The sequence below is a fragment of the Sciurus carolinensis genome, chromosome 3, assembly GCF_902686445.1.
Source record: "Sciurus carolinensis chromosome 3, mSciCar1.2, whole genome shotgun sequence".
NCBI classification, from domain to species: Eukaryota; Metazoa; Chordata; class Mammalia; order Rodentia; family Sciuridae; genus Sciurus; species Sciurus carolinensis.
Window position 1 is genome coordinate 35,742,765 of NC_062215.1, and position 20,658 is coordinate 35,763,422.

At 39.2% G+C, this 20,658-nt stretch overlaps 1 protein-coding gene, 1 long non-coding RNA gene and 1 pseudogene across 3 annotated transcripts in view; 1 reads left to right on the top strand and 2 right to left on the bottom strand.

Annotated features, from left to right (window-relative positions):
* Window positions 1-2,383: 2,383 nt before the first annotated feature.
* On the bottom strand, window positions 2,384-5,248 carry LOC124978958 (importin subunit alpha-1-like; annotated as a pseudogene).
* A 3,730-nt stretch (window positions 5,249-8,978) lies between these two features.
* LOC124978959 (uncharacterized) lies at window positions 8,979-20,643 on the bottom strand. Its single transcript, XR_007107596.1, has 3 exons — window positions 19,920-20,643; window positions 9,551-9,660; window positions 8,979-9,194 (listed from the first exon to the last, which is right to left on the bottom strand). It is a non-coding gene; the product is annotated as an uncharacterized LOC124978959 (long non-coding RNA).
* The window catches only part of Appbp2 (amyloid beta precursor protein binding protein 2), a 50,168-nt gene continuing 49,698 nt past the window's right edge, over window positions 20,189-20,658 (top strand). For both annotated transcript variants that reach the window (XM_047542943.1, XM_047542944.1), the window contains exon 1: window positions 20,189-20,617. In XM_047542943.1, coding sequence (XP_047398899.1) covers window positions 20,480-20,617 — 138 coding nt within the window. In that variant the 5' untranslated portion in view covers window positions 20,189-20,479. The remainder of the gene's footprint in view (window positions 20,618-20,658) is intronic.

Consider the following 20,658-nt stretch of genomic DNA (forward strand, 5'->3'; position numbering starts at 1 on the left):
TTAACTTAATAATTTGTTAATCAAGTAAAAAATTAGCTTTTACTACCCATGAAAGGATAAGAATTAGCTAGCTTATTTAGACATTATGAGTTATTTAGTTTTTAATATAGTATTCCAAATAAAATTATATAAAATATTTTGTGATTTGTTTTTCTGGATTACACATTCACATAAAAAGTCACATAGTTCTGTAAGTTGTTCAATTAATTAATTAATAAATTAATTAATTTAATGGTGCTAGGGATTAAATCTAGGAACCCAGGCTGTAAGGTAAATGCTCTACCACTAAACTAACTACACACCTGCCCACTATAAGTGGTATCACATAAAATAGCAGTCTTCCTTTCCTTTTTCTATTCCCAAATTATTTTAAATTGAAAATGTCTTTTTCCTTCAGTCATTCATGAGTCTAGGCACTAATTATGTTTCCTAATAACAGTGTTCCTGGTGAGAAGTTTGATACCTTTGTGATTTGTTTTCCCTTTGGACGAAATACTTTTTTAAAATTCGGGCATTATCTATTGTCTTCCTTTAAAGGAAGATGAGGTTTTGGTTCTCTTTTGCTATCCCCCTACCATGTCACACACATTCCCTTCCCATTTCCTTTTTCTTCCATATACTTACAGTATCAATAGAGGAATGAATACACAGCATTTACTTTATTGTGATTATGCAAATTCTGTTCTTAGCAGAGCTAATATTATATTATGATTACTTTTCCTTTCACATTTCGTCTTTTGTGGGTTATCTTGTTTATTCATTTGTTTAGCTTTCTAAATGTTTTATTATCGATTCAACCCCCAATTCCTGCAGTTGTATAAATCTGTACTTGATACATTAAAAAACATCAATAGTCTAGCAATAATATTCTATCAATTTAATCTTTTGGATATCTCCTCCAGATGCTCCTGGCCTGCTCCAATCTGCATTGGTTCTTCTCAGGCCTGTTCCACTATGTTGTTGGTATCTCCTTTTACAATTATCCTAGTGATTTACTGTACCTCTCTTTTGGTTGTACCCTTAATTTTATGTCTTTCTCTCTCTCTCTCTCTCTTTCTTTCTTTCTTTCTTTCACTCCTTTTTGGTTTACCACTTCATTTTGGCAGAGTCCATCCACTAGTAGTTTTTTGAGTACAAAAGCAACTTTTTTAGATATTTTATGTCTGAAAATACTTCTACTTCACCTTCAACTTAATTGATAATTGGGTTGAGTACAGAATTCTAGGTTGGAAATAATTTTCTCCCAAAGGAATTTCCTGAGACCATGTACTAATAAACATTTTCACAACAGTGTTGCTATTGAGAAGTTTGATGTTGCTGTTTTTTTTGGTTTTTGTTTTTCGTTTTTCCGTGCTGGGGATTGAGCCCAGGGATGCTCTACTACTGAACTGCATTCTCAGCCCTTTTTATTTTTTGAGACAGGATTTTGCTAAATGCCCAGGCAGTCCTCCAATTTAGGATTCTCTTGCCTCAGCCTTGTGAGTAGCTGGGATTACAGGCTTGTGTCACTGTGCCTGGTGATGTCATTGTTTTTTATTCTTATTATACCCTTCCCCCCCCCCCCCTGGTGCTGGGGGGATTGAACCCAGGGTGTTTTTCCACTAAATTACCTCCTCAGCATTCCCACCATTTTTTTTTTTTTTTTTTTTTTTTGAGACACAGTCTTGCAAGATTGCCCAGGCTGGCCTTCTTATTCTAACCGGTTTCTTCTTATTCTGGGCTATTCATATTCTTCTTTGTTTTTGATATTCTGAAATTTCACAATGAGCCTTCCTGGAAGTCTATTTTTATCCATTTTGCTAGCACTTAGTAGGATTTTCTGTTTGAACACTCATGTAGCCATGTCCTTCAATGTGGGAAATGTTCCTAAATTATTTCTTAGTTATTTTCTTCTGTTTTCCCCTATTCACTCTTTCTGGAACTCATTTGAAAATGTTTTTCCTTCTGATCTGGTCCCCTATATATTTATGTATTTTTTTCCCCTCTCCTATTTGCCATCTTTTTTTTTTTTTTTTTTTTTTGAGTGGGGGAGGTACTAGGGATTGAATTCAGGGGCACTCAACCGCTGAGCCACACCCCCAGCCCTATTTTGTATTTTAGTTGGAGACAGGGTCTAGCTGAGTTGCTTAGTGCCTACTCGCAATCCTCCTGCCTCAGCCTCCTGAGCCACTGGGATTACAGACGTGCGCCACTGAGTGGGCTACTTGCCATCTTTTTAATTTTAGTTTCTCTCCATCTTTTTAGGACATTTCCTCAACTTTGAATTCCAAAAACACTTTCAAGATTTTAATTTCTATGGCCATATTTTAAGTTTCCAATAGTTTTTTTGCTCTCTAAACTTTAGACTTTAAATGCTTCCTTTTATTTATTTAGTGATGCTAGGGACTGAATTCAGGTCTTCATGTATGCTAGGCAAGCACTCCACCAATGAGCCACATCCCTGTCTCTAAATGATAGGAATAGTTGCATCTTTTTTGTTGTTTAATAGATAAACTGTCTTTGAAGATATGAGTAACAATGTTTTTTTAAAAGAAAAGGGTGGAATTTAATCATTATTTACAGGACACTGTAAGATATGAAATTCCACATTGAAATAAGAAACCCATTTAGAGGACAAGTTTCATACAGTATGTACAGTGTGGAACTGCAGTTTTGTTGTTGAAATGTTCTACAATAACAAACCACTTTTAAAAAGAGCTCTTAATAGAGAAACAGTAAGACAAACTTATACTGAACACAGTACACAACAAACTTTATGCCTTAGTTTTACAGTCCCATCCTGAACTTGGAGCATTTTGATCTTCCTCTTCTTCTACTGAAAAATACTTCTCAATCAAGTTTAATAAGGCCTTGTACACAGACTCATTTTCATGGTTCTGTAGAGCTTCAATTTTGTCCAAGTCTCCACATAATCAATCAATATACTCAGTTTCTCAGTTTCACCTAGTTTCTCAGCAGCCTGAAAGATATTTGAAATGGCATTCAGAATAGCCAGAATAATTTTGGTATCTCTCACAGTTAAGAGGTTCACCAATGGTTCTATTATGCCACAATGATCGAGATGTACAATCTGTTCAACCATCCCAACACTTGCATAATTGGTCACAGTCCATACAGCTTCCTTTTGTATCTCAAAGTCTGCCTTAGGGAGAACACCAATGAGGAATGGGACTAATCCATGATTGACAACTTGCTATATCTGGTCCTATGGGCCAGCTATGATTTTTGACATTGTCCACGTAGCTTCCTTCTGAATATTAGTTTTGGGGTTAGTTAGCAGGCTGGGAAGACAGCAAGTGCACCTGCACCTATCACAACCTGAGTCTGTTCATCTGTTCCAGTCACAATATTCCCTATGGCTCAGAGAGCAGGAATCACAATTGGTAATTCAGAAGCTTCACAAGTTGGGGCACAACTCCTGTTTTCACAACCATTTCAATGTGTTCATTTGGACCATCAGTAAGGTAGGAAATTGTCCAGCAGGTATCCACTAATACTTCTGGATCATCATGATGCAGGAGACAAAAGAAAGTGGGAAGAATTTGCTCAATAGTATCTAATGTGGTGCAGGACTCTTGTTGTGACAAAGGTTTGAAAGTGTCTAGGTAAGATTGTGTAAGTAGCCACATGCTAAAGTTGACATATCAGGAACTGCAAGAAGAGCCAGCAGTGGGTTCACTCTGCCATATTTGATAACCAAGTCTGAGAACACTCAACCATCACCTAATATTTCCTAGAGCCCATACAGCTTGTTCACTGATGTGAGCATGGGGAGATGCCAAGAGAGAAATGAATGCTGGGATAGCACCTCCATCCACCACAGTCTTGGTCTGTTCTGATGTCCCAGAAGCAACATTAGTGAGTATCCAAGCAGACTCAAACTGAATGGGACTCCAATCAGTTCTGCCCAAGAAGGACAAATTTCAGGACCAAACCAGCCTGGATTATGTTGTCTTTGGGGAGTTGTTTTCTTTGAGAAAGCAATTTCCTAGCAGCTTGAGTAGCTTGGAGTTGGCTTTCCAAATTGTTGCTGTTTATGCCTTTGACAAGGTCATTAACAGACCAATTCACAGTGCCCTGGTTGTTGTGGTTTTCCTATAGTGGACAAGCAGTAGTATCAGGAAAGGAGCTTGTATTTCTCCTTTTCAGCATCTGATCAACCTTCCTAGTTTTCCTTAGCTCCACATTAACTTCTATTTGACATTGCATCATGTCTGTACTGTCCTTTCCCTTGTTCTTGAATCTGTTAAGCTGGGCAGCTGGTGAATTAGCACTGTCTTTGGTGGACATGGTTATGAGACAAAGGGAGAAAGCTGCACAGCAGGCTTAGGCTTCCACAGAAGGCGTTGCAGGGCTCAAACGTTGCAGATCGACTTCCACCTTGGCTCAGTCCAGAGATGGTGTCAAGAGTAACAATTTTTCATTTGTTTTCTTCTCCCTTATCATATGAGTTTCCTCCAAGGCTCTTTTCTGTTTGTTTTGAACACTGTGTTCCATATTAGTTATTTTAATTTCATGTCTGATAATGCTTAGTTGAGGGCTTATATATTTAATACTGAGCTGCTTCTGGACTCTATATGGATGGAGATTGTTGATCTTGGCCTTCAGTATATGGTAACCTAGTTCAAGTCTTCTATTGAGGAAAACTTGATGTCACTTTCTTTAGCTCATTTGGGCTATTTTTGAACTTCTTAGAGAAAACTCTTCTCCTGCCAGGAGGGTACAAACTTCGTTGTCAGCATTTTCAGAGCTGAGTTAAGATGGCTGAGGGTAACAGGAGGATCTCAATATGTATTATAAAAGCTTCTGGGCTGGCAATGTAGCTTAGTGGTAGAGTGCTTGCCTACCATGTGCAAGGCCCTGGGTTCAATTCCCAAGAGTGAAAAAAAAATCATTTAATATACCTTATTTTCTATAGAACCCCCATCACTGAAACTGGTACCTCTCAGACAAGAGACTCTATGTTTTACCACCTTTGAACAATAAATTTCCATTCTTTTCCCAGAATGGAGGAGGAAGAATTGCCTGGCAGGATGTGGCCAGGTGGGCCCCAGATAGTCTAATATTTCCTAATTAGATTTTTCAGTCTATACCTCCACTTTTAGCTTCTCCTTTTCCCACAATTCAATATGTGCCTGGTGCCACCAAGTCTGAGTCTCTTATGAGTTCAGTGACATAAATCAGGTTGTCCCTATTTTCTGTTACTGGCTTACATTCAGGCTATCCTAGGTCTCTTAAGGCAGTTAATAACCAACTGTGCACATTTCAATTATCAAAATTTTGTACCTGCTATTTCCATTCTTGTTCTCTTTGTTCCTGTTAGTTTATGACTTAAAAAAAAATACCTTTACTGTTGTTATAATGGAGTTTTGGTAAAAAGGGAAATTTTGGGCAGAAAAATGCAGTTTGTTCAAACCATGATTTTTAACAGAGTCAGGAATATTTTAAATATTGTTTTGTAAAAAAAAAAATTACATAAAACAGATGTTGAATTGGCCAAGGTGGTAAACAAATCATCCCACCTCCTATATTTCCTACTTCCTGATGAAATTATTTGAGATTTGTAAAAGGAAAATTTTTTTGTCATGTTGCTGGAAATCGAAGAGGAATCCCTTTTACCCCTTAGTCTTCAAGTAATTCCCATGAAGCTGAGTCAGATGAATGGCTTGGAGGTGAGAACCAAATGTACAAACAATTTCTTAAAGTTTAGGATTCTCATTTGGGGATAGAAAAGGGAGCTTGTGCATTGAAAATTTCCCACGAATTCCCTCTATTTGGGAAAAATAAACTCAGTTTATGTACACTTCAGGTTACTGATTGAGGAACCAGTAACCTAAACAGTGTCAGTAAACCTGATATTTAGATATCAAAGGGTATTTATATATGTTCTATTCATTCAATAAATATTTATTTGAGCACCTTCTATGTGCTGGGTATAGTTAGTGGATATAGAGCAGTGAATAAAACTGACAAAAACCCCTAATGTTGTGGAACTTAAATTCCAGCAAGAGGAAATAATAATAAACATAGTAATTATTAGTTTATGTGATATGCTATGTTGTGTGCTAAACAAACAAACAAAAAGCAGAGAAAGGAGTAGATTCAAAATAAATGGTTTGAAGGGCTAGTTACAATGTTATTTATGGTCATCACAGAAGGCCTCATTGAAATGGTATCATTTGGGCAAGACTTGAAGAAGGTGATTAATAGTTAAGGCATCTGGGGAAGAGCGCTCCTGACAGAGGAAAGAGAAAAGCATGGAGATTATTGTAGCTGGAACAGAATGGAGGAGAGCAGTAAGAAGTCAGGTCAGAGAGGTATGGTAGGGTGGAGGGAGTTTCAGATTGTGTGGAGTTGTACTGGTCACTGTAAGGACTTCCATTTTTACTTTGAGTGAAATGGGAGCAATCTTTTGAGCAGAGAAAGGACAAGGGTGAATGCAGTGAGGCCATTTCAGGAGGCTATCTTAGTCATGCAAGTGAGAGACAATGTGGCCTGAACTGAGGAGGTAGCAATAAACAAGTGAGACGTGATCAGATTCTACATATATTTTTGAAGGTAGGACCAACAAGATTTATTGATGGTAGAATGTAAATTGTGTGAAAGTCAGGAATTGAAGATGATTCCAAGTGAATTCTGGTGACTTTCTAAATTCTAAAGGTAAACAAAAACCCAGAAAAACACCACCAACAATAAAAAATTTTCAGACTGGGAATGTATCTTCGTAGTAGAGCAATTTTGCTAGCATGTGCAAGGCCTGGATTCAATCCCCAGTACTGCCAAACAAACAAACAAACAAACAATAATAAGTGGCATTTACTGTTTTAAGGGATAAGGATTGTGATTGTACAGTGTTGTACCTGGCTGTGTCTGAAATGACAATTTACATAGGCAGCCAATGAGGTCAGTCGACTTGAGATCAAACTTTTTTTTTTTGGTATTGTGGATGGAACCCAAGAATGCCCTACCACTAAGCTACATATCCCAACTCTATTTTTTGTTTTCTATGTAAAATTATAGATACTATTTCTTGGTGGTCCTAAAAATATTGGTTCATATCATAATTGTTAACAATTTATGTGTAACCACTAGTAAAAAAGAAATTAAACTAAAATTGCAAGCTCAAATGTCCACAGGGATCAGAGAGGTAACAGAGAAGTGGGCATTCTTACTTTTTTTCTTGAAATATGGCCCTCTTGGGTCTTTCACAAAGTTGATGAAACTTTGAAAACAGAAACATTCTATGATAAGAAAATAGTATTGCAAGCAAAGATCATATATAAACTGAAATTTACTTTCCACTTTGGAAACATAATACAGATTGGTGGGAACTGTGGTAAATCACAGAACACAAACCTCATGTATCGGGGCAAGTTACCATTACCTGTGAGACTAGAGGCCTCACATTATAGATCTTCTAATTTGGTAGAGAGGAGGGTGGTCCTGGGGATTGAACCTAGGGCCTTTTACATGTTAGACAAGTACTTTCCTACTGAGTTATACCCCAGTCCTTTTTAATTTTATTTTGATACAGGATCTGGCTAAAGTCGCCCAGTCGGGTTTAAAATTTGAAATCCTCCTGCCTCAGTCTCCCAAAGACTTTCTAAATTAAAATTTTTTGTTGTTGTTGTAGATGGACACAATACCATTTATTTATTTATTTATTTATGTGGTGCTGAGAATCAAACTCAGAGACTCACATGTGCTAGGCAACGGCTCTACCACCGAGCCACAACTGCAGTCCTCTATTTTTTTTTTACATAATTTTTTTAGTTGTTGTTGGACCTTTATTTTTATTTATTTATATGCAGTGCTAAGAATCAAAACCAGTCCCTTACACATGCTAGGCGAGTGCTCTATCATTGAGCCACAACCCTAGCCCCAACTGTCTAATTTTTTAAACTGTGAATATCTCTGAATTTCTATATAAAAAATCCAGATTTGTAAATGTTGTCTTTAAGAAAATGTGAATACTTTATGAAGAAAAAAAAAATACAATAAAAGTTTAAAACTTCAAATATACCAGGCACAGTGCCACTTGCCTAAATCCCAGCAATTCAGGAAGCTAAGGTAGGAGGATTGCAAGTTAGAGGTCAGTCTCACCAACTTAGCCAGACCATCTCAAAATAAAAAATAAATATGGTTGAGATGTAGTTCAGTGGTTAAGCACCCTTGGGTTCAATCCTCAGTACCAAAAAAGTAAAAATAAAAAAAAAAAAACTAAGAGACAGGGTCTTGAAATGTTGTTCAAGCTGTTGCTGAACCTCTGAGCTTAAGGAATCCTCCTGCCTCAGTCTCCTGAATATAAGGGACCGTAGAATGTGCAGTCAAACATGGCAACACCATAGTATATTCAACCTAAAGCTGTCATCTTTTATGATAGTAGGGTGACTACCAACTACACTCTGAATACAGCTTTTTATTTTATTTAAAAGTCTGTCCTTTTGGTTCTAATTGGGACCGTTTAGTAACATGCCCATGTTTGAATCAATAAACTTTACCTGGAGAATGGCACATACTGATTGGCTTAGGTCTTGATTCCTCAACCAATCTTGTATTAGTTATCGATTGTTACATAACAAATTACCCTAAAACTTAGTGACTTACATAAAGAATAATGAAATTATGTCATCTGCAGGAAAATGGATGAAACTTGAGAGCACTATGTTGAGCAAAATAAGCCCAACTCAGAAAGTCAAGGTTTGTATGTTTTTCTCTCATATGTGGAAGTTAAAGAGGAAAAAAGAAAGGTTTTGTATGTGGGTGGAAATCTCATGAAAATGGAAGGGAGACCAGTAGAGTAGAGGAAAGGGACCAGGGGGAAGGAGGATGGAAAGGAAGGGAGAAATACTGGGGAACAATAATGACCAAATTATATCATTAAATCATGTGCATATACGAATATGCAACAACAAATCCCACTGTTATGTATAATTATAATGCACCAGTAAAATATATAAGGAAAAACTTTGTGGCTTAAAACAATAACAAATATTTACTATCTCTCAGGGTTTCTGTGGGTCAGGAGCCACTTATCTGGGCAGTTTGGGTTCAGGATCTCTTATGAGGATGCAATCAAAATTTCATGGAGCCGCAATGATCATGGCTGATGCTTCAGTTCTTCTCCACATGGTCCTCTCCATAAGGCTGCTTGACTGTCTTCACAACATGGTGGGCTTCCCCCAGGGAAAACACTGAAAGAAAGGAAAACACTGAGTGAAAGATATGTCCCTGGAAGTCATATAGCATAACTTCCACCATATTCTATCTTTTAGATATGAGTCACAGTAAGAAAGAGAACTTCTTCTAAGTAGTTTCAACCAAAGTTCCATAATGGATACCTCATTCTTATAGTATATTATTCTTATAAACAAAACTAATTTTAAAACACAAAAATTTAAAGATATTAATAATGGTTACCTTTGTACTCTTCCTAGTTTCCTATTTATCCCAAATTTTGGTTTATGGGTGTGTTAGTCTGCTTTGCACTGCTGTGACAAAATACCATTGGTAATTAACTTATTAGGATGAAGAATTTATTTTGGCTCACAGTTTCAGAGGTTCCAGTCCATGCTAGTTCCATTGATTTTGGACCTCTGGTGAAGAAGAACAACGTGGCAGGGAGCACATGGTGGAGCAAAGCTGCTTACCTCATGGTGGCTAGACAGAGAGAGAGAAGGTTGGCCTAGTATATCCTTCAAGGGCATGCCCCCCTTCCTACTTCTTCCAACTAGGCCCCACTTCCTAAATTTTTCACCACCTCTCAACTGCACCATTTGACCATCCTTCAAGATCCAAACCATAATATTTTGACCCTGGCCCCTAAAGATTTATGTCTAACTCATAATTCAAAATGCATTTAGTCCATTTTTAAGAATTTCCAAAATCTTGATAGTTCCAGCATTGCTCAAAATTTCAAGTCCAGAATTTCTTCTGAGACTCAAGGCAAACTCTTAGCTGTGAGCCCCTGTAAAATCAAAATAAAAGTTAAATATTTTCAAAATACAATGGCACTGGTAAAATTTGCATTCCAAAAGGGAGAAAAAGGAAAACAGCAAGGAGGAAGCCCAGCAGGGCAAACATTAAATCCTGTAGCTCCATGTCTGGCATCCGGGTCAGATGGAGCTACACGATTGACAGTGGCAAGATCTAAGCTCCAAAGAGTTTGGGTAACCCTGTCCCTATGACCTTGTTGGCTGCCACCCATATGGTCCTTCTCTTGGGCTGGCTGTGCTTGCTGCCTGTTACTTTCTTTGGTAAATATTTCACTTTCCTGGTATCTCCAACCTCCAGAGTCTATTTCAGATCTGGTTTCACTCTCACAGTTTCATGCAGCACCCTGTCAGGGGATGCTTGGAGGAACACCCTACCCTTTCACATACTGCCTGGCCTCCCAGGCTTTCCTTTGAAATCTTGGTGGAAGCCAGAGTAACTCCTGCATTCTGCATGCTTGCAAAACCAGCATCATGTGTATGATGCCAAGGTCTATCACCAGTGGCTGCAGTCCCTGGGCCCTCCTGGACCACAGATATAGGGGTCTTTGAGTGCCTGGATGGTTGAATACAAGAAACTAATCCTAGCAAAATAATTCCCTAGGTGTCCCTGTGCAAACGGAGCACCCTGGGGATTTCTTCTCAAAGCAAAATCTTTGAAAGGTGTTTATAAATTCATACTCTTGAGCCTGGCATGGGTTGGGTCTTGCCAATTCCTGAGATGCCCTCAAGGTATCTTTCCGATTGTCCCTGAGCAAAGTACTAGCCTTCTTTTTAATGGCACTAATCTCTTCATCAACTGCATTCTCCTTGACTGCAATTTTTAAACATAGTGCTATTCTGGCAAAATTATAAGTTTTTTCAAATCTTTCTGTTCTGCTTTTTGCTCCAGATTCTCACTGAAAATCTGGCTAAATGCAGCCAGCAATACCCATGGTGCTGTCCGAATGCTCTGCTGTCTTTAAAATTTCTTCTGACAGACAAACTAGTCCATTACCTTTAAACTCAGCCTCACACAAAGTCTCAAGCTATGAACAAAATGTAAACAAGTTCTTTGTCAGAATGTAACACATATGGGTTCTAGTTCAATTCCCAAGAATGTCCTCATTTCCATCTGGAACTTTAGGAGTACAGTATTTACTGTCTGCATTCTTATCAGCATTGTCTGAGCTCCCATTGGAATCACCCATTGAGCTATGCTTCTAGCATTCCAGGGTTTCTCTAACAAATTAACCCAAACTTTTCCAAATTGCTCCTGCAAACCAATTCTAAAGGCTTCTGAACATCATCATCAAGTATGGTCACAGCAATAAACCCACTTTTTGATACCAATCTGCTGTGCTAGTTTGCCTTGCATCACCTGAGACAATAAACTTATAAGGAGGAAAGATTTATTTCAGTTCATGGTTTCACAGGTTTCAATCAATGGTTGACTGGTTCCCTTGCTTTTGGGCCTGTGGTGAGGCAGTACATCATGACAGGGAGCACTTGGCAGACCAAAGCTACTCACCTCATGGCATCCATGAGAGAGGAAGGATCTAGAAGCCAGTATACCTTTCAAGTATATTCCCTGCAAAGACCTACTTCCTCCAACTAGGCTCCACTTTCTAAAGTTTCTACCACCTCCCAGTAGCACCATCAGCTGGGACCATCATTCAACAAATGAGCCTTTGAGGGATATTTAAGATCCACACCATAATAATACTTTCATAATCAGAAAATAACAATAACTCGGTTTATAAAAGATAAAATTCACCATGAAAAGTATGGAACAAGATAGAGTTCTAAAATAATAGATTAAAAAGAACCCCATCTAGTCAAAGTCAGAGACTTTTCTTTCCAGGAAAAAGAAAAGAAGCAAGTTGCTGGGATTATAATTGTGTGCCATCATGCCTGGCTACCTTATTTTTCTTCTTAGGTTATTATTCCTTTTCTACTTGATATAGTCCTAGTGAGGAGTTATATTGCCTTGTCCTCCCCTGGACTAAGGTAGACATGTGACCCCAGACTTTCTATCCCTAGAACCTGAATCTCCAAGTCATGTAATCCAAGAACATCAAAAAATAATTGAAGCAGTTTCATCCTGCTACTGATCAGCATCTGCATGTTGGTCAATGTCCTATTCAGCCCTTGGGCAAGGTCAATGCCCATCACTGCCATGATTTCCTTGGTACTGGGGACTGAACTCAGGGATACTTTACTGCTGAGCTACATCTTCATTCCTTTTTATGTTGAAACACGGTCTCGCTAATTTGCTGAGGGTCTCACAAAGAAGTTGCTGAGGCTGCCCTCAAACTTGATTTCCTCCTGTCTCAGCCTTTGATTATGGGTATGCACTACTGTGCCTGGCACTTTTATTCTTTTTGGTCACAGTTTTTTTTTTTGGAGGGGGTGCTGGGGATCGAACCCAGGGTCTTGTGCTTACAAGGCAAGCACTCTACCGACTGAGCTATTTCCCCAGCCCCAGGTCACAGTTTCTTGAGAGACAGACAAGATTTCTCTTTCCTCTCTCAAAGCCACTGTTTGGTACACTAGAACTCTCAGGCCCTGTGACAGGCTGCCAGTGGCCAGTTCTGGGAAACAGTGTAAAGTCCTTGCACACCCAGAAATCAATCTGTTCTAAGCAACTCTTGAGTTGCCCAAAGCACTTCATAGATGCCAGTTACCCTCAGGTATTCAAAAGAGTTACTCTCTTACTCCCATAATATACTGAGGGCTCGGGGATGTTGTCTAAGGCCCATCTGCCTGGGCATGTCAGACGGTTGTTCTCATTTAGGGTTCTTATTTCTGGACTCTTCCTATGATAGTAGACCCTATGTCCTGGGACTGCTCGAATCTTCTTCCCCCTGTTGTTACTCTAGGATCCACAATGCAGCTGAAAAGATGGTACTGTTAGTAAGGGGACAGAGTGCAGGGTACTTCCTGCATAATCAGGTTCCTTCCTATACTTTCTACTCTGGGCTTTCCTTTCTTTTCCTTGCTCCTTTCCAGGGAAACTGGCTAGTCTAAGGAATAGGGAAGCTCTATTCATCGACTCAGTCCCACATCTACTTTGTTGTCTTTGAGTATGAGCTCTTTCTTTTTCCTTCCAGAGCCTTGACTTTTGAAATGCAAAAACAAAGAAAAGATTCCTTGTTTCTCTCTTCTGTGCCCTCTCACTTAAAACAAATAGGCATAGAACCACACTAGCTGCTGCCTCCATGGGAGGGGGGGAAGGGCGGCACAGTAACATTCGCTCATATTTTCAAACTGACACCTTAACACACAAACAAGTTCCATAAATATCCATATACATACATTTATTTGAACATGTGAGGAAACATCTATAAATCAAAGGAGAACTTGAACATTTTTAAGGCTCTAAAATGTTTACCTAAACATTTTCCAATATAACTGTAGTGTCTTTGACTCTGTATTTAGTATACCTTTCTATTGCACTAGCTCATTACTGTGAATTTTTGTGAAATGCAAAAATATATTAATACCACTTCACACCCATTAGGATTAGGATGAGCATCGTGTGTGTGTGTGTCTGTGTGTGTGTGTGTGTGTGTGTGTGTGTGTAAAGTAACAAGCATTGGCCACGATGTTGAAAAACTGGAATCCTTCTGCATTGCCTGTGGGAAAGTAAAATGGTGCAGATGCTGTGGAAAATAGTTTGGCAGATCCTCAAAAAGTTAAACATAGAATTACCATATGGTCCAGCAATTCTACTCCTGGGTATATTCCCAAAAGAACTGAAAATAGGGATGCAGGCAGATACTTGTACATTTATGTTCGTAACAGTGTTATTCACATTTACCAAAAGGTAGAAACAACTCAAATGTTCATCGGTAGATGGATGGATAAACAAAATGTGGTATGTACAGAAAATGGAATATTATTAAGCCTTAAAAAGGAATACAAGTCTAATACCTTCTATAACATGGAGATGCTAAAAAATATGCTAATAAAAATAAGCCAGATCCCAAAGAACAAATATTGTATGATTCCAATATATTAGGTATCTAGAATAAGCAGAGACAGAAAGTAAAAAGGTAATTGCCAGGGCCTGGAGGTTTTGGGGGACAGGTAAATGGGGAGTTGGTGTTTTGTACTTACAGAATTTTTTTATTGGAACAATTAACATTTTCTGGATACAGATAATGGTGATGGTTATACAACATTGAGAATATACTTAATGCCAATGAATTGTAGATTTAGAAATAGTTGGCCAGGTGCCGTGGTGGTGCGCACCTATCATTCTAGCAACTCCGGAGGCTGAGGCAAGGAGGATGGCAAGTTTGAGGCCAGTCTCAGCAACTATGTGAGGCACTGTCATCTCAAATTAAAAAGGAAAAAGGACTGGCAGTGTAGTAAAAGGACCAGCAAAGCACCCCTGGGTTCAATCCTCAGCACCATAATAATGACGATGATAATAATAATAAGGTTAAAATGGGAAACCCTCATTTTAATTTCCAGCATTGGAAAAAAAAAAGGTTAAAATGGTAAATTTTATGCTATATATATCATACCACAATTCCAAAAAAGGATATAAAGTGTGTTTTTGTAAGTTTGAGTTGTAAAAGAAGTGGTGTTGTTTGTTTGTTTTGGTGGTACTGAGGACTGAACCCAGGGGCACCCTACCAAGGCTATATCCCCAGCCCAGGAAGTAAATATACTGTAATGTGACAAACCATGTGTTTTTGCCCCCTCATAAAGAAAATCAGGAGAGACTCTTCATTTATTAATCTAGTTATTGCATATTTGCCCTATCATCTGTACTTGGCTTGGTACTTGAAATGTAGTATATAGTTATGTTCTCAATATACCTACAGGCCAGTTGGGGAAATTGAGCATCCAGATATATTGTTATAACATAATTAAGTTACAAAATAAGTCATTATTACAAGAGAGATTAAATGGCAGATTGTAATATCTTAACTTTTTCTAATTACACATTCTTCCTTTCTTATCTATCATTAGTAATTATCAACTATATTTTTCTAATCTTGAAATTTTTCCATGTCTGCTTGAGTATCTTATAGACCCAAACTCCTTAGTATGTTGTTAAGCTCAGTAAAAGATCTCACCATATATACATATATTTTCGTTGTAGATAGACACAATACCTTTATTCTATTAATTTATTTTTATGTGGAATTGAGGATCAAACCCAGTGCCTCACAAGTGCTAGGCAAGTGCTCTACCACTGAGCCACAACCCCAGCCCTGTATTTTCTTTTAAATTAAAAATTCAAGGTGTAAGTGTCATTTGAAATATGTTAACTAAAATGTTTGGTGGGAGGTTGGAGGTACATGAGATCACTTAGGAAAATGATATTCCTATCAGATGGCACAAGTTATTGCTATTATATGGTGATATCATATTGCCTATAGTTGACCTGTTTCTAATTTCTATCTCAGTGAAAAAGTCAGTTTTTCACTGTTACAAATGAAGAACTATTTCTTTGATTCACAATTTTCCAGGTATTCTGATAAATTTCCCAGGAAATTTTAACCAGGTATGATATCAAGGCAAAAATGAAAATGAACCCACTTATAATTGTTCAAGTACATCTGTTCCAGTGTTATTTTCCTGAGAACTTCATTGCAACTAAAAATACTGTGAGAATTGACCTATTTGGAACTGAATTATTACATCCAAAACCAAGTCATTATCTTATCTATGGTATTCCTACAATATCCTGTGCAAACTCTATCACAGTATTTCTTACCCTGCATTGTTATTGGTTATGTGTCTGTTTTTAAGAACCTTTTTTTTTCATTTTTAAAATTTATTTTTTTCCACAGTTTTATTTTTTCTAATTGGTTATACATGGCAGAATGCATTCTGACACACTGTATACAAATGGAGCACAACTTCTCATTCCTCTGGCTGTACATGGTGCTGAGTGACACCAGTCCAAGAATGATTCTTAAGCCTTACACTGAACCGACACTGTCAGCACAAACTTAAAACCCAGTCAGTCCTTCTATACTCATTATTTCAGATTATCAGGAGAAGTAGGCAGAATGTATTCCAGGTGGGCTTCCTCAAAATAAGGGTTGGCAAATCATAGGCTATATCTTCCATTGTTTCTTAGGTCCAAATGGGGCTAGAATATATGTTAATGAAGACAGTGGAGGTAAAACAAAAACAAAAACTAACAACAACAACCAGGAGAAAAAACCTACCAGGTAACTTAACTCTCTTGATTAATAGAATGTCATGTCTAAGCAGGGTGAATTTAAAGGAGTCAAAACAACATGAACAGTAACTAGGAACATGTCCAGGAATCTTTTAGCAGATATGGGGATGAGGGGTGAAATTAAGCTGGATTTCCTCTCTGTATTGTTTCTTCCACATCACCAAAACTTGTTGACAGACTTGCTCTCACCTTTGGCAGCTGCAAGTTACATGGGTCATTTTTCTTATTTGATGTGTGATGTCATAGATACACCTGAGAATCTGTGATTAGTCTGTGATTGTTAGTGTGTGGGTATTGAATGTAATACACAGATTTAGGTCTGAAGGACTCTGAAAAAAACTCTTCAGCTTTAAGACAAATATTGTCTCCATTTTGAAATTCCATGGCTAGGCAGTTTAGTCTTACAGTGTGACAGAGCCACTGTCAGAAAGTTAAGAAAGCACAGGCTAAGAACTACATTATTTTCATGAATAAATTCACATGCTTAGTAATATATATGTAGACCTGAGAGGGAACAGGTTCATTATGGAATTTAAGGTGATAAGGTTTTTTTTTTATATTTTTTTAGTTGTTAATAGACATTTATTTTATTTATTTATATGTGGTGCTGAGAATCCAAATCAGTGCCTTACACATGCTAGGCAAGTACTCTACCACTGAGCTACAACCCCAGCCCAGGTGATGGGTTTCTAGAAACTTTAGGGGACTGGATAACTGGGGTGTTCCAGTTATCTATTGTGGTATAACAAATCAACTCACCTTAGTGATGAATGAACAAGTATTTTATTATGTTCCTGTGGGTCAGGAATGCAGATGGAGCATAGTGGAGATGCTTGTCTCAGCTCCATGTTCGGGTCCTCTGAGGGTGATAAAAATGTTTTAGAATTGGAATTATTTGAAGGTTCCTCGCTCAAAACATCTGGTAGCCGGACCAGAATGACTCTGGGACTGTTGACCAGAATGTCCATGTAGCCTTCCATTTGGCTTGTGTTGCCTCAGCTGATGGTGGCCTTAGGATAGTTAGTTTTTTTACATGGTGCCTTAGGGATCCAAGAGTATTTAAGAGAATAAGGTGAACTCTTCTAGGCCAGATAGAACGCCAGATCATGCAGCATCATTTCTGCTGCACGCCATTGGTCAACACAGTCACAACCCATTCAGATTCAAGGGGAAGTATTTAGGTTTCTTTTCTCAATGATGGCAGCTTCAAAGAAACTGCCATTTAAAATCTGTCACAATTGGGCATCATAGCCTCTTATGATCCTCAGGAATCTTTCTGGATCAGGAACATGTCCTTAGGTATCTCTGTATCACACATAACCTCCTGCCAAATTTGAGGTGACCAGAAGTCAAGGCTTAAAAGGAATTCAGTGAACTGTAGGAGGATGTAACACAAAGATCTTTGTCCACCCAAATATATAGAAAGTCATGACAGCTTAACGGTTTAGCAGGTCCCTTGTGTATTCTTTCCTTCTGGAGCTGAGAGTACATAATTCTAGGTATTCTGGTTTTCTGTTAAATTACTAGTTTTTTTACATGGTCCCTTAGGGATCCATCTTCCTTCCTTCCTTCCTCTCTCTCCTTTTCTTTCTTATTTTGGGGGGGAACCAGGGATTGAACCCAGGGGCACTTAAGCACCGAGCCACAACTCTAGCCCTTTTTATTTTTGAGACAGGGTCTCACTAAGGTTGCTTAGGGCCTCACTAAGTTGCTGGGGCTGGTTTTGAACCTGAAATCCTCCTGCCTCAGCCGCCTGAGCCACTGGGATTACAGGTGTGCACCACCATGTTCAGCTTCTTTTTCTTTTTTTGAGGCAGTGTCTTACTATGCTGTCCTGGCTAATCTCAAACTCCTGGGTTCAAATGATCCTCTTGCCTCAGCTCCCAAGTAGCTGGCACTGCAAGCATGAGCCATTACACCTGACATGTCATCTTTGTGACACACAAGTCTGATTCTTTTACTTCCCAATCATCTCCAAGATAAAGTCCATGGCTACTAGCATCATATATAAGCACCTTTTTGATCTGGTCCTGACCACCAGAAACTCAGATTCTATGCTATAGTTCAAAATACGAACAATAGCATAGTGTAATTACTAAGTTCAAATCTGAGGTCTGGCAGACCTAATTTTCTGGAGTGCAAAGGACAACCTTTCTTCCATCATTTGAGGACAATTTACAATAAAAATGGCCTAATTTCCACTGGTTTCTCATTTCACCAGTTCTCAAGGGTCTAAGCTCCAGATGAATTCTAATTCAGGAGTCAATTCTCCCCGTTGACCCTTGACCTGTTGTATAGATGTCAATCTAATAGTTCTGATCCATTTAACCCTCATGGTAAATTGTTTCTCAGGGGCCTCATCCTTTTGGTCTGTCTGTCTTCTCTTGTCCAGCGTCTCTGAGACCATCTCACACATTTTAATAACTTTTCAGTCTCAAAGCAGTGAAAAAAAGGATCAAAAGACCCTATTGTCCACAAAGTCTCTTTGTCTCTCTTTTTAATGAGCCCAGAGCCCACAGCATGATAGGCAAGCACTCTTACCACTGAGCTACATCCCCCCAGCACCTTTTTTTTCCTTCTCTAGCTTCCACATATGAGAGAAAACTTAAGTCCCTGACCTTCTACTTTTGGCTTATTTGGTTTAACATAATGAAAACATATTTGCACTTAAAAACTACTTGTTTATCTGAAATTAAAAGGTAGTTTTTTGGCATTTATTATTTTTTTCTTGCTAAATCTGTCAACTATCTTGACCAACTATCTTCTTTAGGTTCATGGATTAGAGTAAAAACTGGTATAGACTGAAGACTAAATGTGTTTTGTTTGTTTGTTTGTTTGTTTTGGTACTGGGGATTAAACACAGGGGTGCTCTACCACTGAGCTACATCCCCAGTCTTTTTTGAGATAGGGTCTCTCATTAAATTGTCCAGGCTGGCTTCCAAGTTGCAATCTTCCTGCTTCAGTCTCCAGAGTAGCTGGGATTACAGGCCTGTGCTATGGCATGGTATATATCTTTTACTGTTATTTAACCAATATTAACTGAAATACCCTGGTGAGGGGTAAATTTAAAGAACCCCTTCCATTTTCTTTACTGCTAAATATCAGGTTATTATTCTTGCTGTCTTCAGTATTTACATTGTTATAGAGTGACTATGAGAGAGTGTCACCCACAGCTATGGCAGCAATTTCCTTGTTAAATTCCTAGAACAGAAAGATGTTGCAAGTTCTTCAAATCACAGATTTAGGAAATTAAACTACATAAACAGCAGATGTTCAGGCAGAGGAAGGAAAGCATCTGAAACAAATACCCCCAATTACTCAATAATCCAGTAGAGTGGGGCTGTTAATCCTGGGAGAAAATCGAAATATTCATTTCTATCATTAAGTCCTCTCATAGTCACGAGCCCTTTTAAGTCTTTCCATCACAGTTCTCTGTGTGTCGGACATAATCAAGCTACTCTGTCTACCCAATTCTTATAGAGCAATTCTCATTCTTTTTTTATTTTTGTAAATTTTATTTGGCTTAAGAAACGTGGTAAAAATTTCCAACAGGGCGGATAGGTCATACAATCAAAAGCAAGTTTCCTTTCCATCATGACCTCTAGTTCCTGGACGGCGGTTTCTTAACTTACGGACAGTGTCTCAGGAAGGATTTCGATTTGTGAATTCTCTGAACGCATAATTTTCAACGTATGGATAACTGTGCATTTTCCTAGGGAGAGGATCCAAACTTTTACCTGAAGCTCAAAAAGATCCGTGTCCAAGAACTCCCGATACAGAATTTTGCTGAAGGACTCAAGTGATTCAGAATGGACGGTTAAAAACCTGTAACAGTTTATCTCTGTGCAGAGTCTCGCATCCCCCCTAGTCCCGGGCCCCTCAGAAAGTAGGATGTGTGTGGGAAGGACGTTGCTCTTTCTTCCCAAGTTTTCCGCCTGCCGCATTCCTTCCCTCCAGCGCGTCGGCGTGCGCTGACGTCATGACGCCGCACACGCAGTCCCACCCCTGCAGAGATCGGCGCTGGGACGGAACCCGGGTTCCTCTCAAACCCGGAATGTGAGGCTTCGGCCCTTCTGTCTACTGCTCTCTGTTCCGCTCTCTACCCGCGCCTGCGTCTGCTGCCGCTTCGCCGCAGCTCGCCCACTAGGAACCAGGGCGGCCGTGCCCTTCTGCCGCGTGCCCGCGTGGCTGCCGCCGCCCCTCCGAATCCTCCGGGGCCGCAGAGGAGTTCGCTACGGAGGGAGGCGGGGGCCTTCGGGAGGAGGAGGCGGAGGAGGCGGAGGAGGAGGGAAGGAAGATGGCGGCCGTGGAACTAGAGTGGATCCCAGAGACTCTCTACAACACCGCCATCTCCGCTGTCGTGGACAACTACATCCGCTCCCGCCGAGACATCCGCTCCTTGCCCGAGAACATCCAGTTCGATGTTTACTATAAGGTACGGACCGCGGGCCTGCTCGGGGCTCTCCTGCCGCAACC